Consider the following 27,991-nt stretch of genomic DNA (forward strand, 5'->3'; position numbering starts at 1 on the left):
TGCACCATTCTGCCTCTGATGAAATACTTGAACGGCAGTGTATAAGGGGATATTTTACACCTCAAACGTACACTGAATCTTCCCACTTTAAATTCTTTACCTAATAGGTGCCTTTTATGTTTTCATGATGTTTTCAAGTATTTTAGTCAAGGCTTAAAATGCAAGCAGGACCTAGTGTATTTTCCAATGCTTGTTCTTACATACTGTTTCCTATTGAAAAATGATTCACTTTGTTCATTCCTAAAAACTCAAAGATGCCATAAGCTCTTGTTTTCTTTTATTCTATTCCTAAGTGCGTATCTGCTGATCCACACACTGCTCTTGTGGGTACACGCTTTCCATTAAGGGTTGCCCTAACCAATCATCCAAGTCAGTGAGGTATTTCCAGCTACTCAGATGCTCAGTGCTGAGAATTATTGATGATCTGCGGAATTCTCTCATCCAATAAACATTTGTTATCTTTCATCAGAGGCAAGATACAGATCAGGGTGAACGTTTACTTCACAAATATGTCTGTTATGTGTTTTTATGCATTGCATCATGTTCATGCTGTGTCTGAGACAACACAGTTTCCCCAGTGGTACCAGAAGGACAGACGGAACAGTGTGGCCACTCAGATTTAGCGAATGTGAAAAACCTCCATGATATATGGAGGCAAAAGAACTTGGACAGAGGAATGTTGAGTATGAATACCCAAGGGCTGGGAGATATGAATGTGTTGAGTATGTCACTAAAGGGCTGACAGTTCGCAAGGATACCTTTTCCATATCTTTCTATTACCACATATCAAATGATAGAATAATGAGGGGGGCGAACAGACTTTTCGGGGGACTGTGGAGCTTGTCAAGATGAATGTAGTGGATGAATGATTCCACTTTCCCAGACAGTTTGCATATGAAAAAAGGGATGGTTTACAGCACATTGCGAACTGGAAATGCCTCAAATAACCCACTAAGGACTACGTCATTGCTTGTGCTGTCGAAATGAGTAATTCCATTCTCCCAAAAAGTTACATGGCCAAAAAGAGACATACATGTTAAAGGTTACTTTTGGAGTTGGGCTAGGGAAGCATGAACAACAGGATGTGAGGCATCGATATCAATGTCAAAGAATAACTCTGATGGTACCGTAGTGCACGGACCAGGAGGATATGGCTCAAGGTGAGTTGGATCACTTGTTTAGAAAATAACAGCATCAAAGTGCAGTCACATGAAACCCCAGGTTAATGGCAAGCATAACAAAATGGCTTCAGCATCACGAAACCACATTTCAGATTAGCAGTATGGTCCAATTGCCCACAACGAAATAAAGGTAACTTGGCAGTCAGACTGTATACATTACTGTCCACAATGTTCTCCAGTAACAACACAGTTTGAACACAAGGGTACTGGTCTGGCTTCAATACTGTGCATGACAATTAACATTGCCAAAGACCGTTGCAGTGTCACACACTGGAATTTCAGGCAGTCGCTTGAGGACAGCTGTGTAGTACAATAAAAAAAACTGATTTAACGAGCAAGCTGGGCTTTATCAGACAACTTGGACAGACACCAAGCAGCTTACCATTTGCTCACACTGCCTCCTACACGTTCCAGCAAGAAAGGCTTTTGTTTGAAGTTGAAGGCGCAGACGCTTGCTTGTCAGTAACGTGACATGTTCGTGACATGCTCATAATTCGGATGCATTGAGGTGGTGTGGACAGTCTTGTGACTGTGATGCAATGAAGGGATGGTACAATGCGTCTTTGTGAATAATTAGCTTCGTAGAGTCAGGCTTTTGATTACAATGCAGTAACGTGGTGGGGACAAGCTCTTACCTTTTTCCGTTTGGCTGTGGGATGGTTGCTATCTATGGTAGTGAGAGCCAGTTTTAGGTACTTGAGCTGTGAAGCAAAAACACATATGAATAAACATGAGGTACATATCCGTGCTATAAGAAATGAGCATGACGCATCATCAAAGCGGGTGACAGAAGACTTTCAAAAATAGGACACACTTTGCTAGATACAACCAAGAAACCAAGAGTTCATGCTTCAACCATAAGATCCATTCTAAACATGGACCATAAATATTACACCTTCTTATATTTATGAGAATCGACCTAATTACGCACCCTTTGGGGTTTAATGTCATGAATGATATCATTTAACTTGTCATGAATGATGTAATATGGAAGGTCATAAGCAATGCATGATGGGGGCACCAGTTAAAATTAGTTCACTAAACTATAACCGGCGTAGTTTAGCAGTTTCTGGGGTTTTTAACATTAGCTCAAATCTCATTCCTAATAATAACGTCACTCTGTTGTTTTTCAGTAAATATGCACATATAACTACAACAGTGCTTTGCTACACATAATTTTGCATGTGCCATAGAGAATTTGAAAATGAAACCATACTTAGTCAAGTTTTGTGCCATGTCAGAAGCCAAACATCTCCACAGCTTCCAGTATCTTGGTTCGAATCTTCTCTTGCACAGAATCACTACTATTTTTAGTGCTGTGATCTTTGCTTGAATTCTCTTCCCCTTGATACCAAAAATAAACCCACCTTGCTCTTTTGGGAAACGCCTCCACCCTTCCCTTGATTTGTCTGTTTCTGCTGACTGCCAAGAACTGCACATTCTGCTACTCACATTTACCCAATTACTATGTTGTCTACCTATCGTGCTGAGAAATGCATCGACTCCAGTTATCGAAACTGTTTTTTCTGAATGTTATCTTGTCTTTTGTAATGTTCTGAGTTCTTTGTGAAGATTTATAGTGTCTATATGATGAACGTGGGCTATAGTCTATGTAGCAGATTCAATACGTTTCCTACTCATTTAAAGTGTTTTTGCTTCAAACATACTCTATCAGATTTGAAAACTGGAGGAATGTATTTTCACAATTTACTTTGTTATGGCAGCCAAAATAATGTAACATCAGTTTGTGCTACGTTTGCCCTACTGCGAATACCACATAAACAAATAATGGAAATGGTTTACGGATTTGCGCTGATTTTTTTTCACTACTTTAAATTGTCTTTAATAATTCATCAGGGGTTCCTAAACATGATGCACCCTTTAAACCCAAGAGACCTTCTTCCTTTAGAGCAATGACTGGATCTCTTGAAATTTTAGGTACAGCTCCAGATTCTATATCCTCTACATACTGGTCTACCCAGGATAAATTAACCCTGTTGCAGAGTTTTGATTTCCATCACAAGTTCTACTCCAGCAGGCCTCTCGGCATGAGAACAAGAACTATGTATAGTCGAAAGGTTCTGATTCCAGGCTAGGGCTCTACTGTCCAGATCAGAGCTCAATTCTACAGAACAAAGGTCACAGCCCAGATATGTGAAACACATTTTGAAAATTCACATACAATGGAGATAACATTATTACCTTTGCTCAAATAACTAGGTTGCCTTTATCATCTGACTTGGAGACTTCTTGATTCGCTAGAATGCTAGCATTCAGGTCACCAAGGTCATAGTTACAAACCTACGTAGTCCAAACAAATACACACCTGGATTAATTTATCCAGCGTGCATTTGTCACAGTAAATGCTCTTCTTCCAGTTTTTGCTGGCGTGGCGACCTCCAAAGGCTTGGAACTCATTTGGATTGAACCACTGTCCTTCAGCAAAAATACATTGGATGCCAGCCCCTATAAAATAAACAAAGAATGCTCATGTTATGCATCAAATGGAGAATCACAATATTTGGCTTGACAAATCCTACCAAAAGCTTTAATTTCTCTTGAATGATTCTGTCTATTGAAAACGTACGCAATCTGGGTCAAGATAATTCGACTTACACCCCAGACACTTCCTATTATACAGAGCACTAACAAATACCACGCGCAAACATTGGGGGTTGGGAATGTCCCACCCCTCTTCTCATAAAAGTTGCACTTATATAGCAACAGCAGCAGGAATGTTTAAAGCAATACGGGGGGATATCAACACCCCATTGACATATCACTAAGCCAGTTGGAAATAAGACATAAGGGACTCCCACAGATGACAAAAGCTTCATAAACATGCTGGAAAAAGAACCCAAAGTCTCTAGGAATGTCAGGTTCAAGTTATTGAACTTTTACATAGTGCATAGGGCATATCTCACAACTGGACGACGTAATAATTTTTTCAACAAGATAGACCCGAAGTGCCCACGATGTGGAATGTTAGGGGGGAATATGTTTCCACATGATGCGAACATGCTTAACCCTCGATAAATTCTGAACACTATTGAGAGTGGTAGATAAAATTATTCCACGTGACACAGCCTATTGCCTATTGAGCAATTTTCCACACACAGCTAAGGCAAAGGCTACAAGTAAATAACAGGATCTAGGTTTCTAGGGAAACTACTTGCCATTAAACACAGAACTGAGGGACAGGCGCCCCTCACTTACATGTTACTATATTTTCACAAAGGCGGAAGGGGACCATAAGGCCTCAGTCACGACCCAAAATATTCCACAGGTGATACCCTTGATGCATGATGGAGGGAAGGAATAGAGGGGGTTCAGTTAGGATGGCATTGTTGAGATTATGTATTATTGGACACACTGGCGGCTTCGCATTAGAATTGGAATCTCTTTGCAATGCCTGTTGAGGTCTGTGAAACACCAATAAAATCTGTTTACAAAAAAAAAATCTGTGGTACGATAAGGGACTTGTAATGCTGGTCTAGATCACCAAATGCAATTCTACAGCTAAAGATCGACGATGGACTGATATTAAACACTGAGAATTTTAGATCTGATGAAGGTGTACCCCAGTGTGTTCCTTGGCATCAACCGTTGTTGCTTCTTTTAAAACAGAATGGAGCTCAAAGAGGATGGACTTTGGCCTTCATTATGACTTCGACCGCCGAATTCCCGCCAGAATGAAGACCGCCAGTGTTGGCAGTCTTCTGACCACCATATTATGACTGCTGGTGACTCTCTGCCATAATTTGAAGGAAGAGCCGCCAACAGCCATACTGGCGGTCGGCGGTGCAGTGGAGGTTGCTCCACTATCACCGCCACGTCATCACAACACAGCCCACCAAATTAATTTACAGTATTCGGCATGGCGGTGTTGTGGTGGCGGGGTGCTGGCGGCGGAGCAGGCCCCATGGAACCCGTTCCCTTCCGGACAACCACTGAGACAGGTAAGGTGATTGCGGACAGGGGAGAGGGGTGGGGGGATGTTGTGTGGTGTGTGCGTGAATGGGGGTGTGACTGTGTGTGTATAAAGAGGCTGTGTGAGTGCCTGTATGAATACGGGGGTGTGGTGTGTGTCGGGGGGTGTATCAGTATGTGTGTGTGCATGTGGGCATGTGTGTGCGCATGAATGTGGTGTGTGCACGCGTGAGTGGGGGGTATGTATGGGGAGGCCCATGGAGTTGGGGGGGAGGGGAGGGGGCCCTATCAACTTTGGAGGGTGGTAGGGGGGCTGTGGCTGTTGGGGGAGGACTGTGGGGAGGGGGAGGTGGGCAGGGGAGACCCCCTATCAGTGCCAGGGAAGGAATTCCCTGGCACTGATAGTGCCTACCGGCATGCCACGAAAACCATGGTGGTATGAGGGGTCATTATCCCGCAGGTGGACTAGTGATGGCTGCCGGCCTGGAGACATCAGTCTCCAGCCTGGCGGTCATTACCGCCGCAGCGGGCGGTGTGGTACATTGGCGGTTTGGCATAAGCCACTGTGGGGGGAAGAGCGTGAGATGCCTGGTGATCCCTGGGGCCCAGCTGATTCCGGAACCGCCCGACCGCACCCACGGACCCTCCTCTTCCTCCCGCCGTAGGGACGGAATGGTAGGAGAACAACGTGGCCCACATTGAACCTGCCGGAGTATGAGGTGACATTGGAGGAGGCGGGCCCAGGGGAAGAAAGACACTCTGCCTGGGAATGAGGGGTGCCACATGGGTACTACTTTAAAAAGGTGACGTGTCCCCCCCCCGGGAGGGATCAGACATGAGACTGGGGGCCCCCGGAGTCGTGCGGAGTCAGACCAGAGCCTCATAGGACCGGGGATTGCAGAGGGGCCTCAGTGAGGTGAGTGCAGACAATAGTATTTCTAAAAAGAAGACGAAAGGCCTGCAATTGATACCCATTAAGCGGCGTGGTGAAGCGGCTGGTTGGGCCCCCGCTCTCCCGGCCTGATCTAAATGAAGTGAGAGTCTGACCGTCGGAAGGGACATCAACTGGGCGCTACCACACAGCATCATTGATCCGGATCCTACAGTAGAATCCACGCCAGCCACTCTGAAGTCATACACCTGAATGAAAGGCACAGGGAGATTCAGAGTGAAGCCAGCTGTCGGGAGGTGCTGCCAGGCCAGTCGGTAAGGGGGGAAAGGCGCACAAGAATGATTTGTTGCAACAAGGCAGCCCGCACCCCCATCCTGCTCAGCGGACTCTGGGGCTTACCAGGAATGAAGCAATAGTTCTACCACTGGGGACTGAATCCCTCCCACTAATCCTGCCCCCCGCAGACAAATTGGACTATCGAACACATCATTGACTCTATTGCCTCCGACCTCAGCATCTAGTGAGATTATCATAAGAAGCTGGCAGACAAAGGGCGCGCTGCGGAGGGCACCCTGACCGAGATTGTCCCCCAGCACACCCGGAACTCGGACAACCTGGCTGACCTCCAGCGTCATATCCAATGACAACATGCCCACGCAGAGGATGCTGAAGGCCGAGCACGCTGAAATAACGTAAGGATAGTAGGCCTGCCAGAAGGTGAAGGAACTAATCCAACTCAGTTTATCGAGGAGTGGCTTCGTGTAACTGTTGCGCCCGAGGGGCTGTCGCCCGTGTTTGTTGTTGGGAGAGCTCACAGGGTCCCTGTACACCTCCAGGGGCGCCACCCCGGCCCATAGTGGAATGGATCCTAAATTATTGTGATTGTGACCATTCTTTGCCGTTAGCACGGTTCTCATCACCTATTAAAGTGGCCAATGCAACAGTTTCATTATTTCCGGTCTACACACTGGAAGTGCAGCAGCACTGTGCATCCTACCAGTCTGTAACGAAGAAACTCCGCGAGGAGGGCCTGAAACAGGCCCTCTTATTTTCAACACAGTTAAAAATCCTGCATGATGAGTGCTCTTTGTTCTTGAAAACCTCAGATGCCACCTGTGACTGGCTAAAATGAACATATTCTATGGCCTGCCATCAAGACAGAGATGGAGAAGGCCCAACCAATGCTCACAAGAACTCTAGATGATGCAAACACCGTCAGAAAGGAGCATCAACAGCAGCCTCCTCACCCCATGAAGCTTGTGAGTCAGTGAAGAACATAGAGGCCCAGATCAGCCTGTGGTCCCTATGAGATTCCACTACATCCCTCTCGGATGCAGAGTCTGACTCCAGTATGGCCCTGTTCCCCTCGATCACCCCGCAGACCTCTGACACTATTATCTGACTGTACCGGTGCCCCGCTGAGAGATCCCTCTATCAAGCATGTAATTTTAAGACTTGGCGCAATTCCCAAGGAGCTGAGGAGTGGCCTCAGAACACTTGCCTTAAATGGTGTGATTAGTAAAGGCCTTGGATATTTAACAGATACGGATTCTCTGGTGCGGTGCCAGGGAGCCAGCTCGTCGTTAATCCCATCATGGGTGAACTGATGCCCACTAGTTTTAAACTATGCTTGGTTCCCCCATGTGCAATTGCACAAATGGTTACACTTTTGCGTTATTTGAATTTGTTGGACCTAATTGTTGTGGTTCATAAAATGTTGCTTTGCCTGCCACGTGATGCTCTGACGAACCGGGGGAGGGAGGACTCAACCGACTGCACCTTAAAAAGATAGCGATGGCGCCATACCATTATAAGATAGTGACATGGAATGCTAGAGGTTTGGGGTCCGCTCTAGTCCAACTACATCACCGTAAGTTATCTTTAGCCTACCTGCAGGAAACTCATTTATCATTACCTGAGGTGGCCCAGCTTAGATCAAAGTGGAGAGGTCAGGTAATAGCCACCTCCTATTAAAGGTTTGCCAGAGGTGTGGCAATCTGGATCAGAGCATGAGTTCCTTCCAGGTCATGCACACCAAAATAGACACCCTTGGGAGATATGCCTTTACAATGGGAGATTTGGATAGCACACAGATGGTACTGGGGAGTATATATTGCCCCAACACAGACCAAGATGTCTTTTTGCAACGCCGTTCCGCAACACTGGCAGAATGGGCACATATTCCGTGGGTGATAGGAGGGGATTTTAACACAGTGTTAGATATTACACTAGACCGCTCACATCCACCACTGCCTCACACCAACTCAGTAAAGCAAACACAGGCCCTTACAGCCTGTTTTGTTCATTGGGATCTAGCAGACGTATGGAGAACACAACATGAGTGAATGAGGGAATACTCTTTACTTCCCACCAAATGGCTTGCACACACGATTCCACCGCATCCTTTGCACAACCCAAATGACGAGGTGATTCACGGACACAACATACTTCACTAAGACCTTTTCAGATTACAACCCACATGGCGCATGCAACCGACCCATCTTGAGGATGTGTCCTTTCACAGCGCTGTGAACAGTCAACAGAGTACTTCATTATAAACGGGAGTACTGCCTCAATAAAAGTAGCGAAATGGATGCATTCAATGTAGGTATTAGGGGGGTAGCCATTAAAACCATAGTAGGGACTAGAAGCCAGTTGCTGCGAGATTTGACAAATATAGAGAAAAGAATGGGTAGCTTAGAGTGGGAGTTGATTAATGATCCTAACCGTACACCTGCACTGCTAGCAGCTAAAAAAACGACAGGCAGAACTCATTGAGCAACTGCGGGTTTATAACTACAAAACCTATACACACTGAACACATGTAGATGGAGGAAAAGGGGGAGCCTTGTTAGTGCTTATGATACAACCCCCCTGGACCCCTAACTCAATCCTTTTGGTGATATCGCAATCCAGTCTGCAAAACTCTACTCAGCTAGAGGTGAATCGGGCATTCCAAGAATATTACAGATCCTTTTATACCGCCACCCCCACTCCCACCCCTTCCCTTATCTCTGTGCAGTTCCTCAGGGACTTCCGATTCCCACATCTGTCGAGAGATGATTGTACACAATTGGTTGGGCCCATAATGGAAGAAGAGGTATATCAGGCTATAAGGGAGATGCCACGCAATAAGTCCCCAGGTATTGATGGGTTGCCAATCGAATTCTACTCTACATTTGCATCACAGCTCACCCCAAAGTTGGTTGCAATGTACAAAATGTCACTAGAACGCAGGGTGCTCCCTGTAACCTCGAGCCAAGCACTAGTCACTTCTTTATTAAAACCAGGTCAAGCACACCCAAAGCTTACCTCTTACAAACCATTGTCGATATTAACCACTGATTATAAAATACTCAGCAAAGTCTTTGCACAGAGGCTCCTGCCGTTCCTCCCTCAATTGATTGACATTGATCAATGTGGTTTTATACCCCACAGGAGCACTTCCTTAAACATTCACCATCCGTATCAGGTAATGGAGGTAACGAGGACAGCCTACCCAAGGGCGGGATGCTTTTCGCTAGATCTGCAGCAGGCATTTGATTCACTAGATTGGGAGTATCTATTTGCCATTCTTAGGAAATTCAGCCTACCAGCAGGTGATTTCAGATGGGTTAATGTACTGTACTCCCGCTCTATGGCCAGAGCAAAGACAGGTGAGCACATCTCACCAATCCATCAGCTATCCCGAGGCACCCGACAGGGCTGCCCGTTGTCCAAATTACTATTTGCTCTGGCGATGGAACCCCTTGCCCAAAAATTGAGTCAGGAGGGAGGCAGCTGGGGGATCCCTGATGGGGGTCGAATACACACAGGGGGTCATTCCGTCCCCGGCAGGCGGCGGGCGCCGCCCGCCGGGCGGAAACCGCCCAAACACCGCCCCACGGTCAAATGACCGCGGGGACCATTTTAACTTTCCCGCTGTGCCAGAAGGCGTTCTTCAAAAGATCGCCCGCCGGCCCAGCGGGAAAGCCCCAGCAAAGATGAAGCCGGCTCCGAATGGAGCCGGCGGATTTGCTGGGGTGCGACGGGTGCAGTTGCACCCGTCGCGATTTTCAGTGTCTGCTATGCAGACACTGAAAATCTTTGTGGGGCCCTGTTAGGGGGCCCCTGCAGTGCCCATGCCATTGGCATGGGCACTGCAGGGGCCCCCAGGGGCCCCAAGACACCCGTTCCCGCCAGCCAGGTTCTGGCGGTTAAAACCGCCAGAACCAGGCTGGCGGGAAGGGGGTCGGAATCCCCATGGCGGCGCTGCTTGCAGCGCCGGCATGGAGGATTCTTTTGGGCAGGGGTAAACCGGCGGGAAACCGCCGGTTGCCCTTTTCTGACCGCGGCTTTCCCGCCGCAGTCAGAATTGCCCATGTAGCACCGCCAGCCTGTTGGCGGTGCTACCCCCGGCCTCCACCCTGGCGGTCTGAATCAGGCCCACAGTGTCCTTATATGCTGATGGCATACTCCTATATGTATATGACATGAGCAGAGAGCTTGAGCTAATTAGCCACACCCTCGAACTATTTGGTGTTATCTCAGGCCTGAAAGTAAACCATTCAAAGTCACTTGTGTTTTCATTCCAAGAGGGGCTACTCACCTCTGCCAATGTCCCATTGGGTGTGCTGGAGATCCCCATGGTCCAAAAGACATTCAGATATCTAGGGGTACAAATCTATCGCCCCCCTGACGACCTACTAAAAGGTAATTTGAACAAAGTGATAACAGCATGAAGATCACAGATCAAATTCTAGACATCCCTGCCCCTATCAGTGGCTGGACGCTTCGCACTAGCCAAGATGGTGATGCTTCCTACGTTATTGTTTTTTTTTGGGAATCTCCCATTTAGAATACTGAGGTTGATTTTCAAAACGCTAAACATCTTACTTGCAGAATTAATATGGGCCACCATATCAGTCTTCAAAAATTACAGTTGGCCACAGAAGAGGGAGGGATGGGTGCGCCCGCCTTTCAGATGCACTGCATCGTGGCACAACTGCAATGGCTGGCCTACTAGTTAGCGGGAATACACCTACAGGAGATAAATTATACACAGATGAGACTAGAAAGTGGAGAACTACAATCACTCCTTCTGCCAGGGAGAATACACCACAAAAAGCAGCTACCCCTTTTGTTGCACATCGCACTGTTGTACTGGTGCATGGCGCTCAGGTTGACCAAGACTATAACACCATGCGCACCCAACATTCCCATGTGTGGCTTACCACCCCAGCCGGGGGGCTCTCTATGACAAGGCTGAGGCAATTAGAGGACCTTGGGAGATCTCTTCATAGAGGGTCACCCCTTCTCCCATAGGGAGTACAAAGCCCAAATTCAACTTCCAGGTACCCAATTTCTAACACAGGCCAATCTGCTACATTTTATACGCCACCAATGGTCCACCTCCGGGCAAGAACCCCAGACGCATTCCTTAGTACAGACACTTTATGGCATGGGTTCAGGGAGGCATCTAATCAAATGGCTATACAAAGGGCAACTCTCCCATTCTTGTATATGACTGTCTCCCTTGCGGGAAAGATGTAAGACAGACTTAGCACGCCCCTTACATGATAAGGAATGGAACTTCCTTACAGATCATGCATCCCATATTCCTTGGAATGCACAATTCAAATTTATCCAGTTTGCAATCTTCCATAGAGCCTACTTGACTCCACAAAGGGTACACTCCCTATTTCCAACCGCAAAATCCACCTGTCCCCGGTGCCATACAGAAGAGGCAGATTTACTCCACATGTTGTGGGCCTGTCCGTCCCTGAGACACTACTGGAATAGCATCTGCAACACACTTTGTGAAATCACTGAGCTCTCTTATTGGGATTCAGAAGACCATTGTATATTGGATTTGTATCCCAGGCCAGGGAAAGCTGGCCTGACACAGATACTGCCACTATATGAACAGGAGCACAGAGCAGGTAAAGGCAAGTTTGGGGGGTGGGTGGTAGAGGGCTGTAATGCAACTTTAATTAGTACCAGACACTGAGGTAGGCCTCCATGCCAGGGATTGTGATATACCCAAGCAGAAATTAGAAAATAGTTGACCTGTCCTTTGATGCATATTGATAAGTATGGTTAGAATACTGATGTACTTTTAATCTGTGAGGGCAATTTTATAGCATATGGGCGATGATTTACAGTTGACCAGATATTGGATACTGCCACGAAAAAAATAACAAATGGCTTTTGGTTTCACTTGGGTAAGATGCATAGAGCAGTATGACAGTGGAACAGCCTTAGTCAAGGATTTATGTATTCACTCTTAACTCACTCTATTGCTTAAGTAATGTTAAACCGACAACTATGTATACATAAATGTGTGATAACACTATGAAGTCAAATATAACCCTATGGCTGGTACGCAGAAATGTTGTGAATACAATGTGCTAACTATTTTACACCCAGTTAATAAAATATGTTTAAAAAAACGAATTTTTGGTTGTTTCGATATATGCACATAAAAAAGTTTTCATTCTACTCTGAATAGAATATTCACAGAGTTTGGAGAGGTAAAACTTATGATAGGAGGTGTCTAGAATATTACTATTGATCAAGTGATTGACAAATCTTGTCGCCAGATATTAGAAACAATAACAATGGATGCTTCCTACCAGATATGTTGGAAGATCATACATTACTTGACCTTAGCAGGTCCTTCGTGCCAGCTCCCCCCTTGCTGCTTCGCTGCCTCAGTTTATTTTTTTGGTTACTTTGTTACATTGCTCTGCTGTTTAATTTTGCTTGCTCACTTTACTGCAGTTTTACCTTGCTTTTTCCATTGCATTTTGTGTCTGCCGACTGCCTCCACCACCCTCTCATTTCCCGTCATTTTTTCCTGCTGTTTTCTCCCTTCCCCTTACTGCCATGCCAGCCACATCCACCACCTCCCAGTGACCCTACTTCCTCTCAAGATCTATATAAAGAAGGCCACAACGCAACCCCTTTAAGCAGGTCTTTCATGCCAGGTCCCTCCTTGCTGCTTCACTGCCTCTGATCATTTGTTTGGTTACTTTGTTACATTGCTCAGCTGTTTAATTTTGTTGCTCAGCTGTTTAATTTTGTTTCCTCACTTTACTCCTGTTTCACCCTGCTTTCTCCATTGTATATTTGTTTTCCCCGCCACCTGTTCATTTCCTACTGTTTTCTCCCTCCCCTTTCCCAGTGAGCCAGCCCCCACCTACCCACTCCCAGCGACCTTCCCTCCTCCCAAGACCTCCTTAATGGAGGGCACAGCAGAACCCCATTGAGAAGGTCCTTAGTGCCAGCTCTCCCCTTGCTGCTTCGCTGCCTCTGCTTATTTTTTTGGTTACTCTGTTACATTGCTCTGCTGTTTAATTTTGCTTGCTCACTTCACTGCTGTTCCATCTTGCTTTCTCCATTGTACTTTTCCTGTCTGTTGATTGTCCCTCATTTCCAGCCATTTTTCCCACTGTTTTCTCCCTCTGTCACCAGCACTGTCAACCGCCTATCACCGACTCTCCCTCCTCCCAGGACTTACCTAATGGAGGCTACAGCACAGATGTGCAGTGGGCGCACCGAAGGCGTGCCCATTCGTGCCTTGACTCTGCCCAGCACCAGGAACCCTGGCTCTCCCACTACTCACATGCACCACAGCCGACCTCCAAGCCCTGGACCCCAGACTCTACAACAACAACTGCTGCTCACTACTCCAAGATTTACGCTAGGGCCTTTCACCTGCCGGCACTGTCTCTTCTCATGCAGCAACAGAGCACCCACTTGCACAAAGACCACCACCATGCCTATTATGACTGGTTCAGAAAACTCCACTGCCTCCTGCTCAAAGCACGATCAGTCTGCAAGCACGCCATAGAGATCTGTGACAGAGTCACCTCCTCACCCTGACGTCGTCTTTCTCATCAAACCTGGATCAACCAAGCAGCTGCTCCCGACCTTGCCTCAGCAGCACCAGATAGCTACTAAATAGCATCAACAAACACGGAGATGGAATCGCCATCATCCTCAATTAAACCATCCACTGCACCACAGCCAAAGATGACACCACCCTGATCATGGAATTTTCACCTCCAAATCAATGGCAAAACCACCATCAGAGGAATCCTCACCTAAAGACCTCTAGGTCCACGCCCTAGTTGCTGCGAAGCCAACACTGAATTTATTGTTTCGCTCGCCATCAACTCCAAACAATCTTCCTCAGAGACCTGAATTTCTACCTAAGCCACCTCAACAACACCAAGTCACCCACCTGCTCGAAAGCATGAACAACATCTGCCTAACCCAACTAGTAACGAACCCACACACTACACAAGACTCATGCTCGACCTCAGATTCACAGCGGGAAACAGAGTCAAGTACAACCATGTCGTCGAGCTCACCTGGACAGACTACGCCATTATCCACTTCACCAGCATAGGATCTCCCGGCACCATTATCGCAACAAGCACCTCATACTGCCGCTGGAATAAAGTATCAGAGAGCCAGTGGACAAATGCCCTCAACTCGTCCCACCCAACACCAACTTACAACAGGCTGTCAAGAATATCTCCACCTGGATCACTGATTGAGCCACCAGGGTTGTCCACATCAAGCCCACCAAACACAAGAGACTCTCCAAACATGCTAGCTGGTACACCACAGAAGTGAGAACCATGAAACACAACTGCAAGTGACTAGAAATAAGATGGCCCACCAGCAAGGCACTCCAGAATGAGCAGCCACCCCTAATTCATCACTCAATCAATACTACCATCTACTGAAAAAGATGAAAAAGAGCACACTACTGGTCGCATCAAAGCCAGCTCTAACCACAGCAAAAAACTCTTCAAAATCATCAGAGAGTTTGCCAGCCCTGCAGCTACTGAAAACATCATCACAACTTCTCAGAAACTTTGTGACACCCTGGTGTACTTCTTCCACAACAAGGTTTCCACCATCTCCAAAAACTTTGAACGCCAACCCACCACTGCCGACACACTCAGCTGCCTCTCTCCTACCAATGCAAACCCCAATGCAATCTCCAACCACCTGCTCACCTCCTGGGACCAGCTCACCACACAAAACACCACAGCCATCGTGAACTGCTTCCACTCAGGAACACACACGGACCCCTGCCCCACCACATTTTCAATCTCGGCAGCAATTTGATCAGCAGCGAGCTCACCACCATTTTCAACTCATCCATAACTTAGTAGACTCTGTTAGCTTGGAAGAGTGGTTTCAGCCTGTCTGTATCCAAGGAGATTCTGAATAAAGCAGCAGTTTCCTCCTCCCTTCCCATGGGGCTGGGCCTTGCTGGTTAGCTCTCTGAGTCCCAAGCAACCAGAGACCTTCTCCCACACCTGCCCTGGCCCCTTAAGGTTTGTGGAGGGAACACCAAGACAGCCACCTACATTTTGTGAGCCCAGCTTTTCCCTGCACCCTAATACAGCCCAGTGATTAAGGATTCCTATGAGACCTAGGTAAGGAGCCTCAGACTTTTCTGGGAAATAGTATTATTTGTTTAAAAGTGTTTTCTACTGCTACCTGTCCCTGTTTACTGTAGACTCTCAGTGTTTCAGGCAGCTTGGCCTTTTTAAAGAGCTGTTTCTTAGCCGTGACTGTTTGAAATTTCCCTTCTAGTTTGTGGCAAAGCACTGCATAAAGCCCCCGTCTTCTTTAAGTAAAAATGATACATACACCTCAGCTGCTAATAGAGTGTGTTTAGGAGACTGCTTAATCTCTTTCTGTGATTTAAATTGTGTTTAGAAACTGTCTGCATCACCTGCTTTGCCTTGAAAAAGCCAAATTTCTGAGTGTGCAACAAGTAGTATTTCAGTGTTTTTTTACAATCTCTCCCTTACCCGAAAAGTAGACACAGCTAGCTTCCAAGTGTGGATTCAGCCTGTCTGTATCCAAGGAGATTCTGCATAGAGCAGCAGCTTCCTCCTCCCTTCCCACAGGGGCTAGGGCTTCAGTTAACCTGGCCCTTATATAAGTTTCTATTCAAAGTAGCATATGGTGTTGTGATATGTTGTTGGGGTTGGTCTTTCTATTGGGTTAGGGATTAGGGTTGGGTTTGTGATTGGTACTAGGGTTGAGATTCCTATTGGCTCCTGGTTTTAGGGTTGGGTTTGTGATTGGTACTAGGGTTGAGATTCCTATTGGTTCCTGGTTTTTAGGGTTGGGTTTGTGACTGCTTGTCAGGATTAGGGGTATCATTGGTGACTAGGGTTGGGTCTCCCATTGGTTGTGAAATTTAGGGTTACAAATCTGATTGGTTAGGGTTAGGACTAGGTTTCTATTGGCCAATACGGCTATTTAAGCTTAGGGCTCAGGGCGTCTCAGCCTGAGCGTCGTGGCTAAGGGCAGAGAGGACAAGGCCATTTGCTTGTTTTGGCCTGTTGGCGACTGGTTGGACCTAGGGCCAGAAATGCTGCCCAATTTTTCATTTACCAGAAAGGACCTTACTCCCTACACATCTATCAACATGCAAACACATTATCAGCAAAGACATCCAACTCTTGCATCACAAACTGACCTCATACAGATTGCAATGTCTCATCAACCAACCCAAAAACCCCATATACCACACCTATACACATATCCACCACAACTACAAAGGTAAACCACCTTAATTCTCACAGCAAACACTACTCTGTCCATTCCCACTAACACAACCTGCCATCACCCACACAACACAAAACCATATTATACATTACTTTCAGCCACCCAGATACACACTCCCTGTTCATACATACCAACAGCACTATCCTCTATTTGCTCCTGCCAGATCCCCTTTTATCATGACAATAAATAAACCCAGCCTTCTGATACACTATCTACAAACACCCTTCCCCTCTCTTCACCAATTAAACACAACCATACAATCTTCACACTCCACTCCACCACACATATTACTTCTTCCAGTCATCACAACTAACACAAACTCCCATGACACACATCCACCCCCTCTTACACACCTCATACACTCATCTCCAAAACACATCAACACCCCCTGTAATACTCTAATACCACCCACCAGCATTATCTCACACACTAATCCTTCGGGGAAAACTACAACATCAGTATTCCCTCTCACTATTCCACAAAAACAATACAGACCACACACATCAGCACATCAAAATAACACAAACTTTCATTATACTTTCCTTCACACCCACTCCCACCCTCATGACTACACAAAGAATACAAATCGTTAGCAATCTTTACAACTACTTTCTCACTTTTCACAAACATCTACCACAACCACCCCAACATAGCAACATTCATTCACCGCCTCTCATCCATTGCACAATTTAGAGCCGTCCATTATGACCCACATGCTCATCCACCACCCCTAACCCATACTCCTTCCACACTAAACAGACACAAACAAAATAAACAACATGCCACTCTTAACAACTTTGCATCCCCTTGTCTATTACATTATAAGGCTACCCTACAAAAAAAAGTAAGCTCTTCATGTCTCTCTTAGCCACCAAGTCCACCACCAACACACAGAGACCCAACAAAATGCCTCCTAAGCCTGCTGGAAGAGGAACACTATATTGAACAACAGGACTATTGTGACCCTCACACAGTTATCACAACTAACAACACACCTGCTACATGTTCAAAATATACTGCTCGCCCTTCTCCTAAACAAAACAACACCACCATTAGCATACATTTTCTAAACTGCCAGCTCATAAGTGCTTGATCACTCTAAAAAAACAAGCACCAAATCTACGACCTGCTCACAGACATACAACCTGACTTACTATTCATAATAGAATTGTGGTTGGGAGATGACATGGCCCCAGTGTTGCATGAAGCCATTCCTCTGGGCTAACAAACCATCACACAAAACAGTATAGGCAAGAGAGGAGGTGGACTAGATATTATATTCAAACAAGCAATAAATCTCAGTAAAACAGACAACATTTTCATACAAGGTTGTGAAGCCCTCCTCACCAGATGCCACCCTACTCCAACTTCCTCCTGTAAATTTGTCCTCCTTTCCAGACCTCAACCTAACAACTCAACATTCCCAGACACCTTTCTAGATAAGGTCTCAAACTTTTTTACATTATACTCAAAACCTATGCATTCTTGGGGACCTAAATATTTGGTTTGACAAACCCAATATGCCCCACCCAAAAGCTATCACCACTGGCCTAGTCGCACTGGACCTACATCAGATTGTACACAATCCCACACACATCGTTGGACACATCCTATATGTCATTTTTGCAAAGCCTTAACTAGTTACCCTTCATAGCATCACACCAATCACAGGGTCAGACCACCATTTGATAACTTTTCGACATCTAATACCACAAATCAACACACCCTACAACTACTTACATACATGCACCTATTGACCATGAAGCAAACTCAATTTTGATGACCTAGAAATACAACTAACATCCAACACAGATCTAGATACAATTAATTCTGTTGCAAAACTTTATGAGTGACTACAAGAAGCTTTTGATATCCTAATACTACTCAGAAAAACTAAACAGGACAAAAGAAAACCAACACCTTGGAGAAACACAAAACTTAAAAATATAAAGCAACAAATCAGAAGGTTGCAGCGGACCTGGCTCAAAACAAACAACATTCAAGACAAGCACACAAGTTATTCCCCACACAGAATTGCACAGATATCTGTCTACACCATGGGACTTGCATTACCAAGCAGTTTACATATTCTAACAGAGAGAGTCGCTTTCAGAGAAACTGGCTTTTGCAGTAGATTAATGAATGAACATTGAAGTCAATGTATTGTCAGCCTTGATAAAGTCCTGGCTTGGGACAAAACATGTGTCGGCTGTAAGCACCTTATGGGCTGAGATTTACTACCATCTATGGATAAGTCTATAATAGATTGGACTACTGGATACGCATCATATGAACTGGTAGCCACTTCCATCAGCGGATGTCTCACAGACAGTGGACTTTCTTGTATTTCATTGTCAAATGGAACCTCATGCAAATGGGCATTCGCTTTATTGTGCTTTTGGTGCGAGAGAATTACTCTTCTCCTTTTGATTTTCTATATTATTTATAAATTTTGTATTCTACAATTATTTGTTGGTCTTTTCTTTTTACATAGTAATGTAATAACATTACAATTTACAATGATCACATTTAATTTGTGACACCCATAAGTTTCAACACATTTGATTGTGTTTCTTCTTATATGTTGTTATTTGAAACGCATTTCCTCAAATGGTTCTATCAGGCACTGTATTAAGTACTCTATGTATATATCTTTGAGTGCTCCACTATTATTTAATAATTTAACATTCAAGACAAACTGCAGCTCCACAAGCTTAACAGGATATACAAATCATCAATCAAAACGCTAAAAAAAAGTACTACTCAGACAGAATTCAAAATGCTAAATCTGCAAACAAAGAATTTTATAAAATTCTCAATTAATTTTGAAAACATAAATGGATGGAAAGAAGTCATCCCACTACTCAAGATTTCACAAACAAACTGGCAACTCATTACACAATCAAGGCAGACATATTGGACTCCTATCTAAAACAGAACAAAACCATCAGCACCAACCCCTTTCCTAAAATCCCCTCTAAGAATAAACCATCCTAGCCTCTACAGTCCTTCAACCAAATATCACAAGGTGAATTTATGGATTTGGTCAATGCAAGCAAGCCTTCCGGTTGCCCTTCTGACCCTTGTCCACCAAACATCTTCAAGAACAGTCTTTTATCTGCTTCTTCTGCCACACCTGTAAGAAGAATCATCAAGAACTCTTTAACTACAGGAACTTTTCCTGAAGACCTGAAAAAGGCATACATATGTCTGTTATTAAAGAAAACAAACCTAGACCAGCAGGACCCCAAGAACTACAGACCAATCACAAATGGACCTTGCCTGGGCAACCTTGCATTCGCCCAGATGTCACAATTCATTGAAGACAATTCAATACTTTCAGACAACCAAACTGGATTCTGCCCAGGAAGAGGCACTGAATCGGCACTCAGAGCAATCTGGGTTGATCTTAAAAACACAGTCGACCACAATGGAGTTGCTGCACTACTTCTCTTGGACCTCTCATCTACCTTTGATATGGTTGACCATGACACCCTAATTCAAAGACTCCACAAAGCCGGCATAAAAGAGACTGCTCTCGACTGTATTACATCCTACCTTCAAAACAGAACTTATATTATCTATTATCCCCCCTCCATGTCCAAACTGTACCTCACAAAAGCAGGGGTCCGCCAAGGATCAATCATCTCATCTTTGCTTTTCAACATCTACATGATATCATTACCAGAACTGATCAATGATTTTCAACTCACATGCTACAACTATGCAGATGACACGCAAATACTACTTAAATTGGAATGCCCCAAAGACATTAAAAACTCACATATCTTCAGTTGCCTCAGAGCCGTTGATCGGTGGATGACTCGGAGCCATCTCAAACTAAATGCCTCCAAAATGGAAATACTCATGTGGGGACTGAAAAAATTATGACCCACTGTGCGCCTGGCCTGACGATCTCAGACCACCTCCTCAATTATTCGAGGAAGTTAAAAACCTATATTTGACTCCAAGTTAACAATGAATGCCCAAGTATACAAATTAACACGAAGACGTAGCATCACCTTGAAGGCTCTACAACGCATCTTTCCCCACCTTTGATTTCAACCGCCTTCCACCAGAAAATCTCTGACATCCACGACAGCTTCAACTCCCTTCATACCTCGGACACCCCTATGCCGCCCTCTATGAACTCCACCCACCCCAGCCGACTGACCTCCTGGACCAGCATCAGCGACGACGAAACCCGCAAGACCATGAACTCCATCCACTCTGGATCACCATCAGACCCCTGCCCTCACCACATCTTCAATAAAGCAGACACAGCCATCGCTCCACACCTACGGAGAGTCATCAACATTCTCAAGAAACCAAAAGCGGATCCAACAGACCTAAAAAACTTCCGGCCCATCTCCCTGCTCCCTTTCCCGGCAAAAGTCATCAAGAAAATTGTCAACACTCAGCTCACTCGGTACCTCGAAGACAACAACATCCTCGACCCCTCCCAGTCCGGCTTCAGGCGTAACCACAGCACCGAAACCGCCCTCCTCGCAGCCACAGACGACATCAGGAGCCACCTCGACAACAGAGAAACATCAGCCCTAATCCTCCTAGACCTCTCGGCCGCCTTTGACACTGTTTGTCACCACACCCTGAAAGCCGGCCTCTGCGAAGCAGGAATCCAAGACCAGGCTCTTGAATGGACCGCACCCTTCCTCGCCGGCAGAACCCAAAGAGTCCGCCTCCCCTGTACCAATCCAAGGCCTTCAACATCATCTGCAGCGTACCCCAGGGCTCATCCCTCAGCCCGACGCTGTTCAACATCTACATGTCAGCACAAGCTCAACATCATCTCCTATGCCGACGACACCCAACTCATCCTTTCCCTCACCAATGACCCCTCGCACTGCCAAAACCAACCTCCACGAGGGACTGAAAGCCATCGCTGACTGGATGAGAGACAGCAGGCTAAAACTGAACTCAGACAAAACAAAGGTCGTCATCCTTGGGCCCACCCCCTCTGTCTGGGACAACTCATGGTGGCCGACATCGCTGGGTCCCCCACCGACACCCACCGACAGCGCACAGAACCTCGCCTTCACCCTCGACTCATCCCTCTCCATGTCAAAACAGGTCAACGCCGTCTCCTCCTCCTGCTACAACATCCTCCGCATGCTCCGCAGAGTCTACAAATGGATCCCAACAGAAACAAGAAAAACAGTAATCCAGGCCCTCGTCAGCAGCAGACTCGACGACGGCAACGTCCTCTATGCCGGCATCACATCAAAACACCTACAACGAATCCAGAACGCCTCCGCCCGACTCATCCTCAACGTCCCTCGCCACGGACACATCACCCCCACCTCAGAGACCTTCACTGGCTCCCCAGCGAAAAGAGGATCACCTTCAAGCTCATCACCCACGCACACAAGGCACTCCACAACACCGGACCAACATAACTGAACAGCAGACTCAGCTTCTACACCCCTACCCGGCAACTCCGCTCCACCAACCTCGCCCTCGCCTCCATCCCCCGCATCCGACGCAAATCTTCCGGCGGTAGATCTTTCTCGTACCTCGCCGCCAAGACCTGGAACACCCTCCCGGCTGACCTAAGACAGACCCAGGACCTGTTCTCCTTCAGAAGACTCCTCAAGACCTGGCTCTTCGATGGTGCAGGCTATTATCTCTCTTGTACCATCCAAACTAGATTATGCCAATGGCCTCTACCATGGATCACCCCTACCTATTATGAAAAAACTACAACGTATTCAGAACTCCGCTGCCAGGCTACTACTACATGTAAAGCCACAGACGCACATCTGCCCTGCCCTGAGAGCACTGCACTGGTTAACTGTTGCCAGAAGATCCACCTTCAAGCTGCTTTGTATCACAGACAAAGGTATACATAGAGCAGGACCACTTTTTTTCAGAAACAAAATAACCAAATACATTAAATAAAGAAACCTCCACTCAAGATTGGCAACCCACCTTGGAACACCACTGTACAAGAAAAAGACTACAGGTGGTACATTCTTCTCCGTTCAAACAGGCAAACTATGGAACTTATTACCCCCAAATATAGGATACACGGATAACTATCTTGTCTTCAGAAGACAACTCAAGAGTTGGCTCTTTCCTTCATAACCACTATATTCAAACAGCAATCGGCTGCATATGCCTGTGTTGATAAATATTTGTAATCTGATTATGCGTATATTCCAGATATGTATAGTTCTTTAGGGAATATGTATCGCTACTATGTCATAACACTAAATTACACACATATTCTTTAAATCTGTTTAACAAATATATATTTACTCACAGTTAATATATATATATATATATATATATATATATATATATATATATATATATATATATAAATATATATATGCGTGTGTGTGTGTGTGGCCGGAACATATACAAATTTAACCGTGAGTAAATAAACATTTGTTAAACAGATTTAAAGAATGTGTGTGCAATTTATTCTCATAAGCATTTCACTATTCAAAAATTGAGAAAAGATAAATAAATGTTAGAAAAGTATACTTATTAATTAACTTCAAATTCTACAAATCTTGAAAGTATCTTCTCATATTATCATACCCATTATTATATTGCTTGAACAATTATTCTCTTACTACGTATTTACATATCTATTTATTTATTACTCTAGTCCTACTGTACTAGAGAAAATCAAATAAAAATAAATGAAATTAAATCAATAAATAAAATTCTAATTATAAATAAGTAAAAGTTACAAAATAATAATAATAATGCATAAATTAAATTTTAAAAAAATGATTAAAAAAATTGTGTATATATAAATATATATATATATATATATAAATAAAACAAATGTTTATAAATAAATAAAACATTTTATAAATGTACTCTCTTGTAAGCTTTACTTTGTCTACCCATCACCATATGTCATGTATCTATCAATTTATACTCCATCCCAACTCTTACTCATCCCAAACCCATTCTACTACTTTAATCTCCAAAATAACACTGCCTAAGCTCTTTCCTCTTCTTCCACATCTAGCTCACCCAAACCTCAGTTTCCTACCATGATTTCCCAAACAACCCTACTAAATTCTCCCTCATTTATCTCACCTTTGACTCATCCAAAACCTCTCCTGCTACTATGATCTCCCTAACCCTTTCCACAGACCCTTCCCTCCTCCATCTCTTCTTTACTCATCCCAAGCCTCTTCCTATTACTATAAACTCCCAATTAACACTTCTGGATTCTTTCCTCCTCTATGCCTCCATTACTCTAGTCAATCTAAATAACAAAGTCACATATCCTCTGCCCAAATTAACTCATAATAATACTAAACTGTACTCAAATTTCCTTATACTAATCCACTACCAATTCCTCTTGAGTTCCGGAGTAGTGTGCTACTCGCCCAAAGGTGCTTTGACGCCTTGTCAGGGGTAGTAAGCGCTATATAAATACTGTTACAATACAATACAATAACCACAGCCACCTTCTCCAAATTATGGAATCATACAGAAGTCCAATTCCTTCTCAAGAAAACCTCTGCTGACCCCCAGTAAACTCAGAAACTAGTGTCCCTCCTCGTTGCTCCGATTTCCCACCAAAGTCCTCAAAAAAGGCATCAACCGCAAACTTGCAGAACACCTGGAGACCGACAATCTCTTGGACCCCCTCCCAATCTGGATTCCGTACCAACCACAGCATCGAAACCACCTTGATCGCTGCCACTGATGACATCAGAACCCTGCTTGAACAGGGATAAATGGCGGCCCTGATCCTCTTCGACCTCTCAGCATCATTCAACACTGTATCCCACCACATACTTATCAAGAGGCTTCATCACTTTGGAATCCAAGGAGATGCCCTCAAATGGATCGCCTGCTTCCTAACTATAAGAACCCAGAGAATCCGCCTACCAACTTTTACCTAAACCCAAGAACATAATCTGTGGCGTCCCTCAGCCCTACACTGTTCAACATCTACATAACCCCCGGCCAACATTGTCTGGACCCACAGAATGAACATAATATGCTACGCAGACTACACCTAGCTCATCTTCTTACTATCAAAAGACCCCTCCACCAAGAGGGCCAACTTCCACAGGTGCATGATGGGCATCGCAACTGGATGAAAAATAACTGCCTAAGACTCAGCACAGTCAACATGGAAGTGTTGATCTTCGGGAACAGCACCTCCTCATGGAACGACTCGTGGTGGTCTTCCGAACTAGGACCAGCACCCACTCCGAGAGACCACTTATGCAACCTTGGCATCATCCTAGACATCAAGTACACCATGAAAAACCAGATCTACGTAGTGTCTTCTGCCTGCTTCCTCACTCTTTGCATGCCCCATAAGATCTTCAAATGGCTCCCTGTTCACATCAGACAAACTGTCACTCAAGCCATGGTCATAAGCACACTAGATAACAGCAAAGCACTCAATGTAGGAATGACCACACACCTCCTGAAAAGGTTACTTACCATAGAGTAATGAGCAGCCAGACTCATTCTCAACCTCTCCTGATAGACCCACAATACCCCCCACCTCAAGAAGCTCCACTAGCTCCCCATTCAGAAAAGATGTCAATTAAAGGAGCTGATCCACACCTACAAGGCCCTTCACAATCAAGGGTCACCATACATCTACCACCACCTGAACCTCCACCAACCCTCCACATCTGTGCTCAGGGTGCTCTTTCTCACCAATTTTCTTTTTACTAGCACTACAGCCCATGGTAATAGATCTTAGAATATCTAAGTCGAAGAAAGGTATCTCAACAACAGCCGGGGAGCTGAAGCTTATGTTATATGCAGATATCTTATCAACACCGAGTGACCCGAATTCTTCGCTACCAGTGGTCATATATCAAATATTTTGTATTTTCAGGCTATGCAGTTTTTTCGATAAAGAGTGAAGCCATGCCAGTGACTCCTGAACAAGTATTAACTTCTTAATAAATCCCATATCAAATGCAAAATCGTGGGCTCCTGATCAGCAAAGTCATGGCCCACATGTTCATGGATAATAAATAGGGATTAGTAGATCAAAATGAAGAGTGATTTCATGATAAGAGACAAACTGTGTCTGTCAACCTGCAGAATAGTCTCGACAATAAAAATAGCATTATCTCCAGGATACATTATGTGCTGACATACTACTTTCAGAATGCAGTTCTTACAGCTTCAGACAAATAGTCTTAGCTAGTTTGCTAAATATATATGTGGAACAGAAAAGGCCATATTAAAAATGGCAAACATCTAAGCAGCTACTATTTCTGAAGGCATGAGACTTCCCCTTGTAAAGGCATTCCACAAAGCCCTCAAATGGTTTCAAATTGCATATTATTGGAAACTAGATTTGGAAACTGCCAACTGGATGAAACTGGAGGGATACCTTCAAAACTATCTAAGTGGCCTACAAGCTTTCTATATGCAAAGAGAGCATTGAAGAAACACTGAAATGTCCATACTTAAGGTGTTGAATCTAGTGAGGGCAGTTCATCTTACTGCTCCTGACTGAAACAGTACTGTTATAAATTTGCTGGCAAGTTATTCTACTGAAAACATTGGGGTGTGAAAGGCATCAATGCTTTAGACCATTTTTTTCCATGTAGTGACTTTAACCCCTAGGGTGCCTTGGACAAGGTCACCTCATCCTACACCCGGGAACTGGGGGGAGCGCTAGCGCTCCCCCATGTGCACCCCATCCACCCCTCCAAGGCAGGGATGGAAGGGGAAGCCCTTCCCCTTCCACCCTGACCCCGCCCCCCACCCCCCGTGACATCAGCACGCGATCGTGCACTGATTTGTCACAGGGCCTCCTGCGGAAGCACGTGGGGGAGGCCGAGAGAGGCTTCAAAGGGAAGGAAAGTTATTTCCTTCCATTGAAGTCTCTCTCTGCGTTTCAAAAGCCGGATTGCATAGCAATCTGGCTTTTGAAGCACCCACTAGACAACAGGGATTTATTTTTTATTTGTGAAAGTGGCATAAGGGAGCGACCCCTTCGGCAAGGGTCGCTCCGGGGGGGGGGATTTTTTTGGAAGGCCTTTTCTGTCTATTATTAGGCCAATATGCCTCTAGGCACCAGGGATCCTTTTTTTTTTCCTTTTTGTTTTGTTCTGTTTTTTAGGAGGTGGGGGGCGACCCCTTAGGCAAGGGTCGCTCCCCAAAGGGGCAAATTATATTTAGGCCATTCCTGCCCCCCATGGGGGCAGATCAGCCTATCTTGATTAGGCAGAAACCACTAGGCACCTGGGATTTTAAAAAATTTATTTTAGGCCATTTCTGCCCCATCCCCCTCCCCCCCCCCCCGGGGGCAGATCGGCCTCGCCAGGGCAAATTCTTTTTTTGTTTTTTTTGTTTGCTTTTTTAGAAATGGGGAGGGACCCATTAGGCGAGGGTCACTCCCCTGAGGGGCAAATTGTATTTAGACCATTTCTGCCCCCCTTGGGGGCAGATCGGCCGCTTTTAGGTAGGGCCAGGGATTTTTTTTTTGGTGCCAATGTCACGCAGGGGGAGCGACCCCGTAGGCAAGGGTCGCTCCCGTGGGAGGATTGGAGGTGTGGGGGGGCAAATTTATTTTAGGCCATTTCTGCCCCTCCGGGGGCAGATCGGCCTATTGTTATTAGACGGATCTGCCCCCGGGGGGCAGAAACCTCTAGGTGCCAGGGCAATGTTTTTTTCTCATTTTCTTTTTTGTTTGTTTTAGAGATGGGGAGTGACCCATTAGGCAATGGTCACTCCCCTGAGGAGCAAACTGTATTTAGACCATTTCGGACGATTTTAGGGGGCAGAAACCACTAGGCACCGGGGATTTTTTTTGGGGCGCCAATGTCACGCAGGGGGAGCGTCCCCGTAGGCAAGGGTCGCTCCCGGGTACGGGGTGGTGGGGGGGGAATTTATTTTAGGCCATTTCTGCCCCCCTGGGGCCGGCTGAGCTAGAGGCCAAAATCCACAGGTAGGCACTTTGCAAAAAACAGCTCTGTTTTCTGTGAAAAAATGTGATCTGTCCACGTTGTGTTTTAGCCCATTTCCTTTTGTGGGCGCTAGGCCTACCCACACAAGTGAGATACCATTTTTATCGGGAGACTTGGAGGAACGCTGGGTGGAAGGGAATTTGTGGCTCCTCTCAGAATCCAGAACTTTCTGTCACTGAAATGAGAGGAAAAAGTGTTTTTTGGGCCAAATTTTGAGGTTTGCAAAGGATTCTGGGTAACAGAACCTGGTCAGAGCCCCCACAAGTCACCCCATCTTGGATTCCGCTAGGTTTCTAGTTTTCAAAAATGCACTGGTTTGCAAGGTTTCCCCAGGTGCTGGCTGAGCTAGAGGCCAAAATCCATATGTATGCACTGTTTTCTGTGAAAAAATGTGATGTGTGCACGTTGTGTTTTGGGCCTTTCCTTTCATGGCCGCTAGGCCTACCCACACAAGT

General features: G+C 45.4%; 1 protein-coding gene across 7 annotated transcripts in view; it reads right to left on the reverse strand.

The window, feature by feature from the left end:
- The window catches only part of LOC138265795 (nuclear body protein SP140-like protein), a 637,415-nt gene that overhangs the window by 265,913 nt on the left and 343,511 nt on the right, over positions 1–27,991 (reverse strand). For all 7 annotated transcript variants that reach the window (XM_069213830.1, XM_069213831.1, XM_069213828.1 and 4 more), the window contains 2 exons: positions 3,508–3,647; positions 1,817–1,882 (listed from right to left, as the gene is read on the reverse strand). In XM_069213830.1, coding sequence (XP_069069931.1) covers positions 1,817–1,882; positions 3,508–3,647 — 206 coding nt within the window. The remainder of the gene's footprint in view (positions 1–1,816; positions 1,883–3,507; positions 3,648–27,991) is intronic.

This window comes from Pleurodeles waltl, chromosome 11 (genome assembly GCF_031143425.1).
Source record: "Pleurodeles waltl isolate 20211129_DDA chromosome 11, aPleWal1.hap1.20221129, whole genome shotgun sequence".
Classification (NCBI taxonomy): Eukaryota; Metazoa; Chordata; class Amphibia; order Caudata; family Salamandridae; genus Pleurodeles; species Pleurodeles waltl.